The 21185-nt window shown below is 36.2% G+C and overlaps 4 protein-coding genes and 1 non-coding gene across 5 annotated transcripts; 3 read left to right on the forward strand and 2 right to left on the reverse strand.

The window, feature by feature from the left end:
- The first annotated feature begins 2339 nt into the window (after nt 1–2339).
- On the forward strand, nt 2340–2425 carry TRNAY-GUA. The gene is given in 2 exon segments: nt 2340–2376; nt 2390–2425. It is a non-coding gene; the product is annotated as a tRNA-Tyr (tRNA).
- A 10-nt stretch (nt 2426–2435) lies between these two features.
- Nucleotides 2436–7005, forward strand: LOC121795974 (actin-related protein 2/3 complex subunit 4-like). The gene is made up of 8 exons (XM_042194652.1): nt 2436–2549; nt 2655–2720; nt 2869–2921; nt 3155–3182; nt 4325–4399; nt 4809–4913; nt 5972–6061; nt 6537–7005. The coding sequence occupies exons 1-8, from the start codon at nt 2451–2453 to the stop codon at nt 6624–6626; spliced, it is 606 nt and encodes a 201-aa protein (XP_042050586.1). The 5' UTR covers nt 2436–2450; the 3' UTR covers nt 6627–7005.
- A 138-nt stretch (nt 7006–7143) lies between these two features.
- Nucleotides 7144–7744, reverse strand: LOC121795975 (abscisic acid and environmental stress-inducible protein-like). Its single transcript, XM_042194653.1, has 2 exons — nt 7609–7744; nt 7144–7518 (listed from the first exon to the last, which is right to left on the reverse strand). The coding sequence occupies exons 1-2, from the start codon at nt 7703–7705 to the stop codon at nt 7316–7318; spliced, it is 300 nt and encodes a 99-aa protein (XP_042050587.1). The 5' UTR covers nt 7706–7744; the 3' UTR covers nt 7144–7315.
- A 1606-nt stretch (nt 7745–9350) lies between these two features.
- Nucleotides 9351–11644, forward strand: LOC121793553 (stress response protein NST1-like). Its single transcript, XM_042191582.1, has 2 exons — nt 9351–9818; nt 11118–11644. Exons 1-2 carry the CDS (start codon nt 9402–9404, stop codon nt 11298–11300), a joined length of 600 nt encoding a protein of 199 aa, XP_042047516.1. The 5' UTR covers nt 9351–9401; the 3' UTR covers nt 11301–11644.
- Nucleotides 11645–11913: 269 nt separating this feature from the next.
- LOC121793566 (alkaline ceramidase-like) lies at nt 11914–16667 on the reverse strand. Its single transcript, XM_042191596.1, has 3 exons — nt 16464–16667; nt 14430–14760; nt 11914–12657 (listed from the first exon to the last, which is right to left on the reverse strand). The coding sequence occupies exons 2-3, from the start codon at nt 14681–14683 to the stop codon at nt 12144–12146; spliced, it is 768 nt and encodes a 255-aa protein (XP_042047530.1). The 5' UTR covers nt 14684–14760; nt 16464–16667; the 3' UTR covers nt 11914–12143.
- Nucleotides 16668–21185: the final 4518 nt, after the last annotated feature.

A 21185-nucleotide genomic window follows, 5' to 3' on the forward strand; every position in this document is an offset into this window, starting at 1 on the left:
CGAATCACCCGACTCGCACGAATCAAGATATGGCGGCAATCCTTCCCAGCCATCGAGATATGACGGCTCTCCGTCCTAGCCGTGGAGTTGGAGTCAATCTCCCCTGCCGTAGGCATTGAGTCCAACACCTCCTCCATCTTAGCCGTGGAGGTCTTCTCCCACGCCCCAAATTGATGTGTGTCAAAGACCAAGAGAATGAACAAGCATCTGTTCGTACTAAAATTACTGCGCAGAATATATAGTACTACTAATATTTTACTTTAGAGAAAGTATTTATTTTAAAATATCAAGCATATATGATTCATTTTTCTTCAAAATGAAAATGCAAATAACATTCTTAGTGAGTCAATGAGAATAGGAAAAGCATTTTAAACAAGTACAAGTTTTAAAAAAAACATAAATTTACTTATCTATCTGACTATCTCACACATATACATAGATAACTAACAGCATGTATGCATATATATCTAACCGAGTGCAACTTAATTAGACCTAGGAACACTAAATCTCAAAACCCATTTGTATTCTTAAACTCCCAACTCCAAACGAAGATCAGAGCTTCAGATCTATCTTCATCCACAGGAAAAACTACCAGCGTAAATTCCCAAAAGCCTTCTTCCAGCTTCAGATAGTAGATAAAAGAAACCTTAATCCAGTAATCCACTATGTGCAGACGCAAAGGCTTCTAGAAAATATCAGCAAGCTTCTTGTTTTTACTTTGGTATTTAACCCCATTACTAAGAACTGATCTCTTTCACATAGTAGATTCAAGATTTTTATAATACCAGTTCATTGTAAATCATCACTTGGCATGCCAAGCCAAAAATCAGTCATCGGAAAGGTGACAAAACATTTAAAGGACTATGATCCATTACCGATTGTATTCAATACTTTAAACTTAAACGTTCTATATTCTTTTTACAAGAAATTTACTGTTAAATGCAGGTAACAACATAAGTCTTCATTAACACCAGATTCCACATTCATTTACCCATTCAAATAGAAATAACACTGGAGAAAGAGAACATGAATAGAAAATAGCAAGCCAAAATAAAATACTCCTCTATCACCTCGATGCTAAAGATAGTTCAGTGAATCAAGAGTTAATGTACAAAAGTCCTATGTCTACAGAAAATGTAAGGAAAGTACTTGTCACAAATTTCCTATAGGGAGCACCCTTCCTCCAACGCCTTGGTCTCAGTAGCGGTCTCATATTCATTCGTACCACAAATATAGAGCGTATTATATCCCCTCATTCGGCAGTACCTCGCGAATACATCAGCGCTGAGAACACCTATCCACACGAAATAAAAATAACTTCATTTGTCACAAACGGGAAACAGAACACTTAGAGCAACAAATTGTGCATATGTTTAAACATGAAAAGGAAAGATAATTCCGTCGCGCAAAATCCACAACCAATTGCCGCAATCACGAACGTGCAAATGAAACTAATTGAAAAATGTAAATTTGTGAAAATTACTTCCGATGATGTTTCCGAGATGGGGAATGTTATTGACATAAGGCAAAGCGGTGGTGATGAGGACATTCCGCTGCCCCGGAATCGGGAGCTTGGCAGCGGCGGCAGCGCTGTGATCATCCATCTCTTCGGAATCTTTGTTAATGAGAAATAATTTCGAGGGTTTGGGCTATGGCGTGGAGTCTGCTTCTGCAAAGAGACGAAATGCTAAGTGTAACCGAAGAAATGCATGCGGGGGTTTTAGAGTATTCACAGTAGGACGCCATTTTCACATTCCACACGCCTATCACATTAATTTACATTATTCTTTCAAAATACATATATACATGTAACTTTTAGAATGTAGTAATTGATTAACCCTTAACTTTTGTGACCCCAATTTATAAATATTGAAATTCAGTAATGTACAATTTTTTTTAGTCAAATGAAAATATCGCGTTATAGTAGACTCGAATTCGAGATCTTTGGGTTCAAGCATTACCATTCTATCACTAAACCAACTCACACCCAATGTAATGTATTTCTTGTTATGTCATTCTTTTATCATAGTAGTTTTTTGTTAATTGGTTTGGTGATACTTATGAATTTGGTAAACAAAAATGCTCTGAGTTTTTGAAAATTGTCTAAAAATTAATGTAATCAGTGCAAAAAAATGCTTAAAATTTTAAATTGCGCGTGAAATCAACGAGAAATTTGACAAACACAATCGAGCGATGAAAAAGGTAAATTTTGATAAATGGAAAAGGTCAACTAATAGATGGATGAATTAAGTAAGTCTTTCACTTTTTCTTACGCCTATATTTTTTCTCTCTCCATTTAAATACATATAAATAAAATATAATTTGGTCTGAGATGCAAGCCGACCTTAGCTCAGTTGGTAGAGCGGAGGACTGTAGTGGTTCAGCTGTTATCCTTAGGTCACTGGTTCGAATCCGGTAGGTCGGACTTTTACTTATTTTTTATTAAAATAATGTTGCACTTTTACTTGGATAAAAAATTATCTTACAAATTCATCCGAAAAATCAAGATCCCTCACTACTCCTGCCCTTTTTCTGATCGACCGATTATGGTAAGATTTTCGTGTAAATGTTTTCCCTCACATGTCGATGTTTCCTTCACTGAATTTCAACAAGATTATTCTTTTTTATTTGGGTCCTGTGGTATAACTCTGTAGGCGAACTCATTGAGATTGTACCTAACATGCATTCGGAACACTCTAGACGCTGCCCTGTGCTTGCAGGTGTGTTTTAATTCATTTCCAGTTTCGGGGCAATGCGAGTTTATTTTGGATTTGGAAATTGCGTAAATTTTCCGGTTTTTCTTGCTCGGTATTTGTTGATTTGATCATTCTGTAAATTCTCTTTTTTTTTTGGGTTTGGTCTCTGTAGAATTTTCCCTGTCAAGAAGTGGAAAGGCACAATAAGCCAGAAGTTGAACTCAAGTATGTAATGGCGGTTACTTCCATTTGTTGTGTTGGACGAAATAAGCTTTAATTTTAGAATGTGGTGCACAATAAAACATGTATGCTTTAGTAAGTAGATTTTCTTCGCCCTTTAATATGCTACAATTTGTATCAGAATGTCTATCTGGTTTATGAATCAATATAAGATTCAGCATTAACTAAATGCATAATCACTTCCATGGAAAACTTTATCATTTGCTTTGTGGTTTCAGGACCAGTCCAGAGCTTCTACTGAATCCAGTAAGAACTCTTATTGCCTTATTATGCTGCAATTTTTGCTTTACTTAAACATAATATGATCGGGTTGGTTCTTGGTACTGATCTATATGACTGGTCCTCTATTGATTCTTGTTACTAATCTCTATGGTCCTCTAGTAAGTAAAAAAAACTTGAATCAGTTGAAGAAGGTCTCTGGGAGGGGGGTTCGGCTAAGTTTGCTCTTGCTATGTGTATGTTTGTTCTAATTTTTTTCTTATAGGAGCATCATTCATTAACTTTGTGAAAGTGTGTTAGAACTGCAGACTAAGTAATTTTTTGTACAAGCCCTATAACGAGAGCTTTATAACAAAATAACTGGACTTCGTTGGACCGTATTCACAGAGACATCAGATTTAATCTACTTTGGAACTCTTTCATTGACTGTCCCTTTTCTTTTGCTTTCTTCTTTGTGTTGAATATATTGAACTTAATTTAGCAACTTAAAACTACAAATGAAAAAGCTGATTCTTTACATTTTTTGGTGCATAATGCATTCTAAGAGTTCATGTGTGGTTGCCCAGTTTTAGTTAGTATCACTCTCTGTGATACTTACTTTACTGCAAGTGCTTTATGCATTGCATAGCATTTATCTTATTGGTACTGATGCCAATTTCTAACTCTTACTCCGTCATTTTTAGTCTTAGTTTGAGGTCACCGGTATTTTTTTCATTAATTCAGAACTTCTGTAACTATTTTAATGCTGAGGCGCTAACTACTCTTCATCTTGTATATCTGCCAAATTTGGGTCCTGTGAGATGGAACATTAAAGCTTGTTAACTACAAAGATTTGTAATTTGGTGGATTGTTTTCTTTGCAAATATATTGGACATGATAAAGTGTATTATTGTTTCCATGTATACTACACGGGATATTTGGATTGGCTACTTATTATACATTTAGTCATTTAATCACTGGTCTTGTGTTATCATTTATTTGAAATCAAGTAAAGTAAAGATTTTACATAGTTCGACAATTTCTAGCAATCCAACCATATCAACCAAATTAAACAATGCTTAAGAGTTTAACATGGGAGAGTTCTTTTGTTTTATATAACTATGGTTTATTTTATTCTGTCTTTGAGCTACTTTATGCTTCATATAATGTTTACTCTGTCTTTCTTCCAGATTCTGATATGTAGAAATGAAGCTGAGAAATGTTTGATAGAAACATCTATAAATTCCTTACGCATTAGCCTTAAGGTAAATTTCGGCAAGCTTCATGAGTTTATTAGAAATGTATATGCTATATGTTCATGGCCTGGTGCAGACTCAGCATATTATGCCAAATAATTTAGTTATATCTATATCCTGTGTTGCTACCAGCACAAGTCATACTTTTATGAGTCCTATTCAATTTTTGTCTTTAGTTTGGTTAAGAAGAGGGGTGGGGCAACAGAGATGATACTGGTGATAGTTGAAATTTATGGTTCCTGAAGATGTTACAATCATGCTTCGTTTCATAATTAGCATGGGAGTGACTGACTATTTAAAGCTGTAGAGTGATCAGGTCTTTGGTTTACGCTTTCAAGCTGACTGTATTAACACAAAATCTATTTGGCTATCTCAAGAAATGAGAAACTTGACATTCTGTATATCATTTTTGTTATAGGTTAAGCAGGCAGATGAACTTGAGAATATACTGACAAAGAAGTTTCTTAGATTTTTGTCCATGAGAGCAGAAGCATTTCAAGTTTTAAGAAGAAAACCGGTGCAGGTTTGTATTTTTCTTGTACTATTAGTTTGTTGTTGTTGTCAAGCATCAGAACCAATATTAACTGATACTCCTATTATATGCTCAGCCGTTCTAGTTTTTCATTAAAACCCAGTGGTTTGATAAGTACATGACTGCTGTTCTAACAATGACGGACAAATACTGGTTTGTAAGTGGGTTTGATTGACTCTCCAGAAAGGACATTAAAAAGCAATTGTTGGAATAAGGTTGAGAAATTATTCGGTTGGAGTTGGCAGTTATTTTGGTTATGAAGAGGTTCAAGATTTGGTTAAAGAGTTAGTTCTTTTCTCAATCTGATTGGTAGAGCTTCAGTGCATATAAAGACTTAATCCAGCTCATTTTTAGGATTCATTATTCAGCCATTCAACATTCCAAGTAGAAGTCGATCTTCTTCTACATTCAATACGACATACAAATCTTCTCTCTTCTCTACAACTTCTTGATCGAGGGTTTCTAAGGAGCGTTGCAGAGATGGTGTTGAGTGAGTGTGTGTTGTAGCTCGTTTCTGTAAGTGTATTCGAGTGAGTGTGTTGTACACGATTAATCAATAAAAGTTGTTCCTTTTTCTCCCGTGGACGTAGGCCTACAAGGCTGAACCACGTAATTCTCCCGTGTTCTTGTTTTCTCTCTTGGTTTCTTGGTGTTGCGATTGTTCTTGAGAGTTCTTCACCGAAGCAACTCTTGTTCAGATTGAATCTTGTTCACTGATTCACAGCAATCATAAGCTTATGCTGTGAATTTTGGAGTTATTGGAATTGAGAAACTATATTCCTTTGTTTCCTTATTTAGAGTTCCCACATGTCCATAAGTTTATTACACTTAGGTACTGGAAGGATATCTATGCATTTACATTGAGCAGCACTTATTCATCAAATTTTTTAGATCCTCATGCATTGCCATGTGAAGATTTTTCACCTTCAGATATATGAATATATTAATCTCAATATCGCCTTGCTCATATACTGTTAGTTTTGCTGATCTTGTTTTACCAAGACAATCCCTTATGATTTTTGTTCCTTTTAATTTGTTTGGTTCATCAGGGGTATGACATCAGTTTTCTCATCACCAATTATCACTGCGAGGACATGCAGAAGCAGAAACTGATAGAATTTATAGTTCAGTTCATGGAGGTAATTATAGTAGTATTAAGTAATGAAGCATCTAATATTATACTATCTAATAAAAGTATAAAATGTATTCTTAGTTATAAGTATTTTTCTCTTATGCTTCTAATTCCATATAATGATAATCAATACGAGACTTTTTTTTATATAAAACAATAAATTAATTATGATGACATAACATTTCCTTTTAAATGATTGAAGAGAAACTTGACATTCAGCTGTGTTTGGTTGTTTGATCATGTTAACCTTCATTATTTGATCTTATGCATGATTAATTTAAACAATCTTTTAAAATTAATGCCCTAAAAGTAAAGGGGAGGTGGATCAGCAGGATATATACTGATACATGCATTGTGACTAGTGATTGTAGTGTTGCTAATAGAGTCATAGGTCATCAATGAAATTAAACCTTTATGCCAAAGACCAAAACAAGTGGCAAAATGAAGGCTTCTAACTCCTCATTCACATCTCTGAACTGCAGGACATCGATAAAGAGATTAGTGAGCTGAAATTGTCTGTGAATACACGAGGGAGACTCGTTGCTACAGAGTTCCTGAAGCAATTCATCTGATCACTTCCCCATGAGTTGAAATCTCACATTGTAGCGTATGAAAAGTTGTGGCACATTCTGGGAAATGCAGAGCTCCGAAGGCTTTAGCAACGTTGAATGGTGGGTTGTTATTACTTGCGTAAATTCAAGAAAAATCTCGATGCGTATCCTAAAGCGTTCAACTGAGGCTATACCATTAATAACAGTAACTTGGATATATCTGGTTGAGTTTGTAATTGAGATGAAATATACATGTTCTGTCGTAGCAATATTTTGATAGTACTTCATACAACAGTGGACAAACTGTTTCATTCACTAGACACATTTTTTTTTTAATTTGTGTTATATTTTGGAAGATAATCCAGACGAATGCATTCAATTATAGTTGGCTTTTGAGCAATATTGTTGAAGTATAATCTAAAAGTTTGTCAAGCACATTTTTTCCATTGCATTTAAAAGGACGTTAACAAATTTTAAAGCAACTTAAAACATGCCACTAATAATCTAATATGTATCTTTTCATTGTTTTGGTAATATATACTTTTAAGTTATTCTGGAGTATTATTATAGATATTATTATTACACAAGGAACTAGTGCCCCTTTCGATATTACATACGGAACAAGTGGATTTGATATTCGAACACAAAGTGAAAACAAAGAAAAAAAAAACAAAAGAGAAATATAGTTATATATGGCATGACTTATTTAATTATGGCTTTGCATGGGGTAGAGCATATGCCTTCTCACCGGCATAAGTGCAGCAACGACAACAACCATAATGGCAGTTCCCACCACCACCATGTCCGTATCCGCCCCCATAGCCGTGTCCGTATCCGCCTCCATAGCCACCGCCTCCGCCTCCACCTCCGCCACCACCACCACCTCCGTATTTGGCATCATTAACTCCATCCTCTGAAAATACAATAAAAAAGTATTGGGTGAAGGTGCATATATATTAAGATGTGTGTCACATTCCTATTGCAAAAACACAGTAGAACTTACGAGGCGTGAGGCTAACGGAGTCAGCGGGCAGTTGCGAGGAAATGAAAAGAAGCAGGACTAAGCATAAACTTATGGAAGCAATCACTTTGGAAGCCATCTCAACAAATATTGTGATTTGTGATGATAATTGTGTAGCATTTGCATTCTCTATTTATTCACAGATCTTAGCTATGAAGGTTTCAATTTAATTAGTTCATAGTGATAGTATAGAGTAGAGAAGGACCAAAATTAGTTTTTAGTTGGTTGTTCAGAAATTAATTATGCCTATCTTTCTTAATTAAACATATTCATTTCCTCAACAAATAGTTACATACACACATATGAGACAACCATCTTTCTTCTTCTTCTTCTTCTTCTTCTTCTTCTCCAAACAATCTCTTTCATAGAGTTTTAGTAGTAATTAACTATTAGCACATGAACATATTATTGAAATCGTTTATCTGTATTCTATCTCGAGGATAAGAAAAAAAACTCATTCTAGACTATGAATTTTCTTCCCTATAAAATTCAGATCTAGAATACTTAATTCGTTCAACCCACTGACTATTGACGATTACATTGTAGATCTTCACAATCTAGAAGCCGGAAACGATTTGCAATTTTTATATAATCAAAATTTTATTTTTTGCAATACCTTGTGAGATTTGATTTAAAATTATTTAAATCAAATATTTCTTCTAAAACCAAATAAATAACGAACAGATCGAGAATTTGATTTTTTTTTGTTATTTATAAAATTATAATTCAATAACAATTTTTTAAAATGTTAAAATTAAAGTAAACATTGTGAAAAAAACAAATGATGCTAATATGGATAAATAAGAGTGATAATCACAAAAAAATATGTAGTATATATTTAATAATAGTATTATTATTTTCAATAGATCATTTTTATCATTTTTGAGTACTATTTTATAAGAATATGTTTGTATAAATATTGAGTATAGTGTTTGGTTTGGGATATTAAACATGGTTGAATGTTATGAATGATATTTGATCATTTGAAAGATACAGTATAATACTCCGTATGAGATTTGTTTTGGCTTATTATCATTCGTTTTGAATAATTTAATATCATTTCAGTAAATCTTGAATAATTTTTATTAAATAATATTCACTAAATCATTACTTACATTTTATTATTAAATTCAAATTTTTTTATAAAAAGAAAAATGGTTAAAGACCACACTATCCAAATTTTAAATAAAGTAACCTGGAACATCAAAAATCATAAATAATCAAATAAAAAAAATCGAAATATGACTAATATATATAAGTGATATATATTCATTAATTTTTATGCTCTTTTTTTTCTCCATTTCTTAAAACTTACATCGAGTCAATGTGGATTTTGAATCATGAACGAATGAGTAGTTTTTAAGAATAATTAAATACTCCATATAAATTGAAAACTTTGAATAATAAGTCAGTATACGAGGTGATAAATGAGTACTCCTCCGTTCCACAGTAATAGAGGCATTTCATTTTGAGCACTCGTTTTGAAAAAATAATAATAAATGTTTAAAATAGAGAAATAGTAAAGTAAGATAAAGAATAGGGTAGATAATACTCTTCTCTACATTATTCTCTATCTTACTTTACTCTTTCTCTACTTTAATAATTTATTATCATTTTTTCAAAATGAATGCTCAAAATGAAATGCATCTATTAGTGTGGAACGGAGGGAGTAATATTTAGTGCTATAAAATCAAAATACAAAAAATTGGCCAAAGCAACAGAGACCCAAAACCCTTTCAACAGAATCCCTCTCTCACAGATACGAACACGCACAAATGTCGCTCTCTCGTCACCTGCTCCGGCGAGCCTCCTCCGAATCCACCGTCTTCCGTCACTACTCCACCGCCCCGACAACCACCACCGCACCTGGATCCTCACTCGCACACCACCAACAGCACGAATTCGACCCTCCAAGCTCCTACATAAACTCCTGGAAGCCGCCGCGAAACCCCAAGGAAGCCAACAGGCAACTGGCATTGCTCCGACGCGATTACGACCGAAAAATGAAAGAAATCCGCAAGGACTATATCAATGAAATGGAGCTGCAGAGAATCGAGAAATTACGGAAGGATACGGCGAGAAAAGAGGCGCTGCGGATCGCCAACGAAGAGAGGAGACTAGCCAAGGATGCGAAGAAGAAGGCGGAGGCCATCGAGAGACAGGCTGCTGAAGAAGAGTTCCGGCAGATGTTGGTATGTTAAATTCATTCGATTTCTCTAAAATTCGATTTGATTGATATTCGAAGAATGAGGCATAACAACTCTGAGACTGTAATATATTGCATAATTTACCAGGCATAGCATATACACGACTACACAGTATAGCATTTTTCATTTCCGTCGGTATAATTCGCAAAATTAGGTTTGATATTGTTCTCTGAGCTTATACAGATTCTATTAGCTCTAACTTCTATAGGAGAAAATTGTTGTTGCCAAAAAAACATATTTCTACGGATATTTCGGTTGGATTAACTTTTCTGTATGTATTGCATTTGAAAATGTAGATTTTTCTGGCCATTGTGAGTGGACTTACGTTTGTTTGTTTGTTTAGTAGTATCATAATTTCTAGATATGTTGATATGTAGTGTGGTCACTGTGGTGTATGGATGTAGGTTTTTCTTGAATTCATTTTACGAACTTTGGTCATCTTTAAGACTCTTCCACCTGAACTACTTCCATTACAAAAACCAAACTGAACTTTTGCTAACCTTACAGATTGCAACCTGTACTAAAATTTCTGCTCTTTCAATCACCAGAAGGGCATTTTAAGGTTCATTTTTGGCATGTAGCTTGTTGTGCAGGGACTAAATAGTCGATGTAGTCTTAATTTGTCACTCCCTAGTGAATTGTTCATGGATAAAACCCTATATATTGTTAAATTTGTAAATTAATATGTTTAGAATGGTTTGGGAAAAATACTTTTATTCTACTTTACCAATTAGTAATTAATAGGAGTTGAAATGAGATGACTGGGTAGTCCCTGAAAGAAGCTACAATGTTAAAAAAAACTCTTAAAAATGGACATCTGATTAGAAAAATTGCCTGAAAACAAGTAGTATGAAGTTGAACTTGTAAAATTTGCAAAGTTTGGCTCTTACAACCGGAAAAATGAGGTTTCTATGTCCAAAGACAGGCATTATTCTGGTAGCTTCTTGAATGGTATGTGCTGTGCTGCAATTATTTGTAGTCTCAACCATTGCCTAAACTACTTTTTACTCATTTTTTTTTTCACTGCTCAAACTTCAATACTAAGGTACATTGATCAGACTTTGGAGTTCCAAATTTTATGATATGAAAAGTTAGAAAAGGTCATAACTTGATCATGATTTTTCCCATTGCGATATATATTCATCAGCTCAGTAACTGTTTCCTTCTACAAGGAATGTGCACAGATGATATTGAATGTGTGGAAAAACAAAATACCAGCATTGTAACTATTTCTGAAGATGAAACCTAGTTGCATGTGTTTTAATTTTTTTTGATGTGACGCAGATGAAAGAAAGAGCAGAGAAGCTTGAATACTGGAGAATGAGAGAGAAGAAGATTGAGGAGCAAAAGAAAGAGAAGAAAGAGCTTTTGCGTAGGCAAAGTTCAAAGTGGATTGACGAACACAATCTAGTGAAGACAGCAGTGAATGCTGTGTTTGACAATGTTCCACTCCCATATCCCAAGTAGTGTGTGTAGACAACTTCATTCATAGCTCTTTTCGACTTTGGATCTGATCGTTAGGCCTGCCCACCTAATTACTTATTCAAGTTAAATGCTGTCACACTGTTACTAGGGCGGCTGGGGGAGTTTTTATATTTTCGTCCTGGATTTAATCCTTAAAGCATACGAAAACGTAAATGCTCTCTGTATTTTTGCAGCATTGATGCATCATTTTCTTAGATGTGTGGTTTGGAAAAGACTTGTCTGAGTTTTATAATTTAGCCTTGCCCAGAATGGGCGAATCAAACAGTTATAATCAAGTGCCGATGGTTATAACCGGTTCTTAATCAAGGAAATCGCAATTTTGTTAACATTTTCCAAGTTAAAAAATTTCTCAGTCGATTTTATCATAGTATGATTAATGTTATTATCTGTATTTGTCTATATTCATTTTCAATCGTAATGGTTACTTGGTAATAATTTAGTTCAATTTATGAAAATGAGGTTCAGTCCTCACTGTTGAATATGTCTAACTTGGCTGGTACGAGGAGACTTTATACGAAACCATAACGACTTTTTCATTTCCGGTGAAGTAATTTCAATAGTCTGAAAATTCCATATAAAAACACTATGCCAAAAAGATTAGAAATTCAGTTGGTTGAAATTAGTTAAAGTAAAATCTAGTACTAGTTGATAAATACGGTACAACCACCAAACTGCTATTTTTACAGTCAGGAACTTCTTCAAATTACATCAAGCTATCATTTACAATGCATTTTAATTCTGGAATAGACAAAAATGAAGAGATAACTTGCCTTCGTCAGTCTTCCAAACACAATTTTCAGTTCTGCCAAGCTGCAGTGCCTTCTTCTATTGAGCCTTTGGTTTCTGAATCTTCACATATGCGAAAATTCCCAAGAAATAGTTGACTTTTGGATCCCATCCCCGTTGCTGAGCACGGCAGTACATCAAGAATGCATTGGCAAAGTATGAGTTGAACCCCATGCATATATGCCACATTGCATGGCCCTGGGGATTGAAGTACCAACGAGAAATGTCCTTGCAAAACAGACGGTCAACTAGCCAGCAGAGACTCCCAACAAGAAGGGTGGCAACATACAACTTTGCAAGTCGCTTGGCTGATCTGTCTTCTGTGAGGATATAATACTTGTACATCCTCGGAACACAAAGAAGACAAAGCAGCACATAGTGCACTTTGAAGCCAATGTGAAAACGAACGAGAGAATGAGCAACGGCAAATAGTGCTCCATAGAGGAACAAAAAAGTGGGCATTGTACTCCGATAGTGCCAATCAGGTGAATAGAGGATGTAAATATAAAGGAGCATTTCCCACACCATAGGTGTTTCGTCACCTTGCTGTTGCCTGAAAAAAGGAGTTTCAAATGTTTGTCAAGATAAAGATTGAAGGGTAGCAGTTTTCACTAGATATCCTATGATTGGATTGAAATTGAAGGCACATTCATGATAGCAGATCATACAAAGAAATCAGGAATCTAGTGAAACTTTAATTTTAAAAAAAAATTATCAATCACATTACTTTTCTGTGTTACTACATGATCACAGAACAAGAACCAAGAAGACCCGTCATACAGTATCACTACTCACTAGCATTTCATGTGTTGCCTCACTAATAATAGCTATACAAACTTCAATCAATTTATGCAGCATACACATATAGTTGTGAACTAGTGATCAATGCACTACTAATAGATATGTACAGAAAAATTAATTACCAGGCCATTTGTTCATCAGATAGTTCTAATCCACTTAATAATCTAATCAGTGTTGATGAATGATTTTTTATGATATCCATGAAGGTGAAGAGGTTTGCTTTAAGGATCTAGAGAGTAAAAAGAACAAAAACAGGTGAAGCAACTGAATTCGTCTCCATCCACTATGTTTATCAGCAGATTCCAACCAAATTATGAGGCAATACTCCATTCAACTTTTCCCAACTACTATAATTATCATTGCCCAACTAATCTATAATTTTATAGATACTGAATTACACCTATACATATAATCAACCTTTCACCAAACAACACTCCCATATCCCAAATTCCCAATGTGAGAAATCTCCCCAAAACATCTGGTCATCATATTTTCTTACACTTCCATATAATACTAGTCTCTGTACTAGCATTACTTTGACAACAATTCAAACCTGAGCAATTATCTGCGATAAAAATCTTAGCTACAACCATTTTATTCAAGCCACTGAAAGTACACCACAGTAGAAACACAAAACTCATATTAGTTGTCTGGACAAGCAGGTATATATGCCCCAAAATTTAGCAGCACAATAACTTATGCCAGTCTTGATTGAAGGATTTATCATCCATACATTAAGATCCATCATAAAAAGAACATTAAGATGCTTGTTATATTTCTAAGTCGCTGTCTGCTTTGGATTACCTAAACATGACTACATGAGCTGTTAAGTGTTAATCAATCAACTGTCCAGCAAAGCCACCAGAGCAGGCGAACGCACCAAAAGCTTGACCTTTTTTCAGTAAAAAAAATTTCTTCTGGAAGATAGTGATTCTAGAGATTTGTGAGAGCGAGCCACCTAGTTTGTACAGTAAATGGTAACAGGCAAGCTATGGAGGGATTCTATATGCCTAACAGAAATAGATAATGACATTAACATTGAGCTATTACTTCGATGAATGAATACTAAAAATATTAGACTGGAATATCAGTATTGAAATTTTTTTTACTCCTTATGTCAAATTAGTTAAATAAAAAGTATCTGCAGAAAATAAGGGTCGGGTCAGACTGGTAACTCCATACTTGGAACAGCATTTTTCTAGAAGCACATAGCATATTAAATGCTAGTACTTAATATCTTGTGGCATTTGTAAGGATTTAAATTACACCAAAGTCATTTATATTTTAATTTGTCTAGGTATAAATAATTGCTTAGGTGCTTACTGTAGCCCTCAATAGTCCTAATAGCACTGTTCACAAGTAGGAGTACTATTTACAGGACTTTTCTCAGACCCTGCCTTCATATTTCATGTCTCGTTTACACCACCCAAATAGAATAGTATGCACACTACAAGACACACTAATATTACACACGTTACAAAATGGAACTTGATCAGAATAGAGAAGGGAGAGATAAGAACTTACAGTCGCTGTAATGTGGCGTGATATAGCATACTGCCAATAGAAAGTATCATATTTGATATATGAAGTACACAGAACCTCTTCTCAAAATGCTGTCTCAATGAATTCACAAGACCAATGAGTGCTAAAAGGATGCCTGGAGCAATAGAAATGGTATTGAAAAACTCTGCAATATAAGATGAGTAGACATAATTTGGCTCACACCACTCATGTGTGGATGTGACAGGGCCCCAAAAACTTGACACATCATCTGCCATATCTCAATATATAGGCCCAGATGGGATTATCCTTTCTGAAGAACGCCTCAGGACTTGAATAGTTTCAACAAATCCTACTGAAAAAATGCAAGTAGAATCCATGTAAGTTGACAAGTAATAATATTTATCAAGCATGACTTTTCTTTTTCTTGCTCTTCAAACTAATCAAAAGATATCGCCATTTAGGAGGCTGGAAAGGATCAATACAAATCAATCAACAAGATATTCATAGTGAAGGTGAATGGCTCTGTTAAGTACTACAAGGTAGTTGGCATTCTTTCGACGGGATATGCATTATAGACTTGATAAAACACAGAGACACATACTTCTCTATTCAACATCAAGTTTAAAATGTAGATGATCCACAAATATTTTTGTTAAGAACTCAATATTTTCAAAGTGATCCAATGGCAGAGTTGCTCACTTGCTCAATGGATTGGCCTAGACAATAATATAGTACATACTTATATTTTAGTGTAGAATTAATTCTATACACAGTTGGGCATACAGGAGGAAAAAAAAACCTCTGACAAATAGCAAATACAGCCTCTGACCAACTCTAAATATTCACACGCTTTACAAATTACAAGACACTGAAACACTAGTATATCAGTTACTTATGAGCAAAAAGCTTACGCTGTGCCAGAGCGGAACTTTACTCAGAGAAACTGGTTGGCCAAAAAGATTTGGATTTTTCCATCTCTATGTATCATTCTTGCACAAGCCACAAAGTAGCTGATTTACCATACAGTGGTAGAACCTTACAAATTGTACTCATATAACAAATCTTATACACTCCATCACTGACGCATGACAAAATTGGGTCATTGAGCAGGCAGAGGAAGCTGTAAGGTTTATCTAGTCTATTTCTTTCTTCTCCTATATTGTTGATGAGTCTCAGTAAATTTATAATTATCTCCAGAATAGTTTAGTTAGTTGCCATGTTGAGTAGGATGCTTCATGGAATAAGGCCTACTTCTTTATAAATAAGAGGTTAGCCATTGGATAGGAGTCAACAAATTGAGTTGGGAATTATGGGCTGGCAGGCAGGGAAGAGCATCTCCTGAGTTTGTTGTTCTTTCTAACCATTATTTCAATTCTGGAAGATTGTTACCCTGATTCAATCAAAATTCAGTATTTAATCTTCAATTTTGAACATTTTCTTCCGTTTGGTCCGAAAGATAATCCTTCACATCTGCTTGGGGTATCTAGACAAAGCATTTAATTGAGCTATACCGCGGTATAGCATGTCCAGTTAACACGGAACTACTTTCTAGAAACTGGTACATGCAACGCAACAACAATAACACTGGGCGAACAATATATTCACAAGAACTACCGATTTCCTTGACCACAAGAGGTAATCAAGAAAATCTAAATATCCTTCGACTTTTAAGAGGGTTGGAGTTAATATCAATTACAAAATATTCCATTTTTCTGGATAATTATATGGTTAGAACTCAAGTACATGTTCACACACACACAACCTCACATTGCACAAGCATTATATTGTTGATCCGATTCAGTCTTTTGTATCAAAAAAATTAGTTAGAATACAATATGCATTCTCCAAATTACTAGGGAAAATTAAGCAAAAACAACAAAGAGCCATAAAACATATGGAGGAAAGGCAAAGAAGTTAAGAACTCAATGATTCTGCAGACAGAGTTTCGATTAATTTTTTATCACAAAAAAAAAAGAAACCGCCAGTTTCGCACAACAAAATGCAGTTCCAGGATAACAAATTGTGCGTAGAAGACATAGCACAAACAGGATTTACCTTTGCACACAGATCTGAACGGCGTCGTCAGCACACACACTGGAAAACTTGAAATTCGGTTGGATGGATGCAATTGCACGGCTTTATACGTACATATCAATCTGCATTCTCATGCGCAATTTGTAACAGAATTCGATGATCTCCTCTCTTTTTCTCTCGGGAACAATTTACAGTTTTGAGTGTAGAAGAAGGGTTGGAAATCCAAAATGCTTGATTTTGACATGATATTATTAGTGCCCACGCGCGACACCGCGCGTGTTCAGAGTTTCGTGTTTGGACTGCGGGTGACAAATTAATAGAATCGCCTAATTAAAATTTAAGGGCTGGGAAATAGGTCTACTATCGTCAATGTAAACGGGGACGGCCGCCGCAATTAGTGGATCTAAAAAATACTATAGTCCTTCCGTTCTCTTCTAATTTAGTCATTTTTTCTACTACCTTCGTCCCCAAAATTCGTTCCAGTTTAACTGGGGACGGATTTTAAGAAATATAATGGAAAGTGAGTTGAATAAGTTAGTGGATTGTGAGACCTACTTTTATATATTAGTTTTATAATAAAATGTGAGTAGGAATGAGTTGGTGGAATATGGGACCCACCATCAAAAATGGTAAAAGTGAAATGAGACAAATTTTGGAGGACGGACGAAAATGGAAAACTGAGACGAATTTTCAAGGACGGATGTAGTATTTCGGAAAGTTCTCTCATAGTTGAGTCATTTTCGTAACTTTTTTTCTCTTTCTTATTTTACTCTCTCTCTTATTTTATTACTTTTTACTTTATTCTCTCTACTTTTTTTCCTTTTTATTATTTTATCTATTAATTTCACACACTAAACATCTTTTTTAAAACTTGGTGCTAGGCATATAAATTCATGTACCCGCAGTACCCAAACCCGAAAAATTCGAATACCCGAACCCGAAATCTCAAAAATATTATACTCAATACTCGACCCGTATGTGAATTCGGGTACCCTAATACCCAGTGCGGGTATCCGAACCTAACTAATCTGGTACCCATAAACCCGAAATTAGTATTTCAAATTTATTCTTTTATATAAATTATATTGTGATGCGAATAGAAATTATTGAAAATAACACAATAATACTATTTATGGACTATTATTAAAAGTAACTTCAATTCTAATGCTTTAGCTTTATCTAGATTATGATTCTATGACTATATATACAGTATATAATAGACATTAGACAAACAGACACTGCTTAATTTTAAAATATAGAAATTTTTTGCATAAATTTACTCTAGATTTACCTTACGAGCATTAGGCCATATACTAAATAAATATATTTATCATAAATACATAATTAATCGGGTTTAATTGGGCATTAGTCGGGTACCCTAATACGGGTTTCGGGTACCCTAAACCTGAAAAATCATAACATTAACTACCCAAACCCGTACCCGAACCCATAATTTCGGGTTTCGGGTACCCAAAACCCGTCGGGTATTGGGTCGGGATCGGGTATACCCGAAACCCCCGGACTAAATTTGCAGGCCTACTTGGTGCTGAAAAATTTCGCCTAAACTATGAGGGAACGGAGGGTGTAAATAGCTACTCCCTCTCTTTTTTCAAAATAAAATCATTTAAAATAGTACAAATTTTAATATAAAATTAGTACAGTAAAAACCAAAAAAAAAAATGTGTAATAGAGCATTTATAAATTCACCAATCTCCATCTTTATCTAGAAATTTATTAGAGATATTATCAATCTGACTGTTTGGATATGAGATTTATTTGGGTTATAAAAAATCTCACCTACTAGCAAGTCAAATCCGTGAATAACTAAGGGCATCCATAATGGAACGCCCGATGCACGTCATCGTCCGCGGGCGCCATCGTCCACCCCATTGTGGGTGTCCGCCATCGTCCGCGCCCTACGCCCACGACCGATGCATCGTCCGCGGTTGAAGCGCGGACGATGGCCTATCGTCCGCGCCATTGTGAGCTCGGCGGATGATGGCGCTGACGATAGGCCATCGTCAGCGCCATCTGGCGCCCCATTGGGGGATCTGCGGATGATGCCACGCGTTTTTTATTTTTTTTCTATTTGAACCTCATTTCCCATTCACTTATTCATACGTACATCTCGTCTCTCTCGTTTCGCTCCCCTCTCACATTTCTACCTATCTCACATACCAAAATGAACCACGACGATGACACTACTAGTTCTAGCTCCTCGGAGTCGGGTAGTTCGCACTCGGAGACCTCGGCAGCGGAGGTCATGGCGGAATGCTTACTCGAACTACAGCGCGAGGAGGCGGCGGAGGCGGAGCAGATCCGCAGGCCTATTCGACGTCGGACGTCTGTCCGACGCGACCACGCGACAGCTTACCAACGTCTGGTTGAAGACTATTTTGCCGATCAACCACGGTGGGAACCGACTGTTTTCCGCCGCCGGTTTAGTATGCCGCGTTACCTATATCTCAGCATTGTCCGGACATTGTCGTCACGTGATGAATGCTTCACGTATCGGGAAGACGGCATCGGCAGACCTGGCCTTACACCGTTGCAAAAGTGCACGGCTGCACTCCGTCAGTTGGCATACGGCACCACGACAGACATTTTCGACGAGTACCTCCACGTCGGGGAGACAACAGGCCGGGAGTGCTTGAAGAGATTTTGTAGGGGAGTTGTGGAGGCATACGGCGACACATATTTGCGCAAGCCGACTGCCGCTGATTGCCTGGGCCTGATGAAGATGCACGAGACGACGCGCGGCTTTCCTGGGATGCTAGGGAGTATCGACTGTATGCACTGGGAGTGGAAGAATTGTCCGACGGCGTGGAGAGGCCAATTCACTATTGGATACAAGGGCAGCCACCCGACTTTGATCCTCGAAGCCATCGCTGACCATCGACTCTGGATCTGGCATGCGTACTTCGGCGTAGCCGGGTCGAACAATGACATCAACATCCTCAACTCCTCCACCCTCTTCGCCGAGCAATGCAACGACAACGGCCCGACCATCGAGTTCACTGCCATAAGGAGTCGATACCACATGAGGTACTACTTGGCCGATGACATATACCCACGGTGGCCTGTTTTTCTGAAGACGATCAGCTGCCCAATGAGTGAGAAGAGGGTTTTATTTGCGCAAAAGCAGGAGTCGGCGCGGAAGGATGTCGAGCGGGCATTTGGTGTGCTCTGATCACGGTGGGCCGTTGTGAGAGGGTCGGCTCGTCTTTGGTTCAAGGAAATCATCGACGACATCATGTATGCGTGCATTATCATGCACAACATGATAGTCGAGCATGAAGGTGGGAGCATCACCGAGTGGAACGATGATGATGGTGCATCTAGCTCGTCCAGCACGGCGACCGACCCCCCGCTAGAGGATTGCCGTCGGGCTTCAACGAGGTTCTAGCTAGACAAGCCTCAATGCGCAACCAACAAGACCATGTGCAACTCATGAACGACACGATTGAAGAAGTGTGGGCCCGTAACCGCCGGCGTTGAGTTTACGTATTTTTTTTAATTCGTATTGTAATGTATTAATTTTTATATATGAAATGAAGTTTTTTCCTGATTTTTTGTTATTTAAATATTCAAATAAAATAAAATGCATAGAGCGCCCCATTATAGGTGGGGGTAGGAGGATAAAACTGCTGACGTGACGCGCCATAGGGCGAGCCTTACTGCGTCCAATTGTGGATACCCTAATGTTGTATGTTTAATGTTATTAGATATACGTCTTTGAGTACTTAGCAATGAAATCATTACATATTGTTTTACTAATTCGCCACTTTAAGATTATGAGACTTTAGCAATGCAACCATTGGCTATATGTAGTCATTTTTCTATTAAGATTGTGAAATATTGTTATTGACTTTTGTAAGATATCGGGTAAGAGACTTTTTAGAGATGACATGAATATCATTCATTCCATATTACAGAAGATCTTGACTCATTTATTCATCAGTACTTAAACAAAAACAGCATAATATAAACAACAAATAAAAGCAAAGAAATTTTTTTTCTCATAAAATTGAAAGATAGGATTGCATTCTAACAAGCAATTCAAACCATAGTTTTAGTATCTATCATAAATAACATCTTGAGGTGGATTGTCGCGAGCAGATAGAAAGCTATATGCGGCTTCATAGTGAACGAAATTAGTTATGTTACCTCATTCATCCTCAACCATTGGAGAGAAGGGGAAGTCAAACTCATCCTTATTTCCATTCAAGACGCTTGCCGTGTCGCGTCCCAAATCTTGCAAGTTTGGTATGTACAAAATAAGTAACGAGGATTGTATTATTGATGCTGTATGTTAAATTAACACAAGATAGATAGAATTTAAGATAAAGATATGCTATCTCACTCGTTTGGGTTTTTAAATAATCCATCATTTTGAACTAATTCACTCCGAGCCTCAGCGGGCCGAGATAAACTTTGATGGCCTAACATAGAGCAAAAATTTAGTGGTCAAGGCATACCACATGGCAATGTGATATGGTATGTCCCACTAATAATACTTTGACAAATGGATTTATAGAAGTCCAACTAAATACTTTCATCCTTTTCTAAAAATGGACATTATTATAAAATTTGGAAAGTCCAAAAATTAATACCACCTATATAATGAATACATGTATAACACACTTATATATTTTGTTACCTAATTAGTTGTCAATAAGAATGCAGACGAGTATTTAATATAACAAAATTAAGGTCATTTGCCACCTTTATGTTTAATAGTAT

This window comes from Salvia splendens, chromosome 3 (genome assembly GCF_004379255.2).
Source record: "Salvia splendens isolate huo1 chromosome 3, SspV2, whole genome shotgun sequence".
Lineage (NCBI taxonomy): Eukaryota > Viridiplantae > Streptophyta > Magnoliopsida > Lamiales > Lamiaceae > Salvia > Salvia splendens.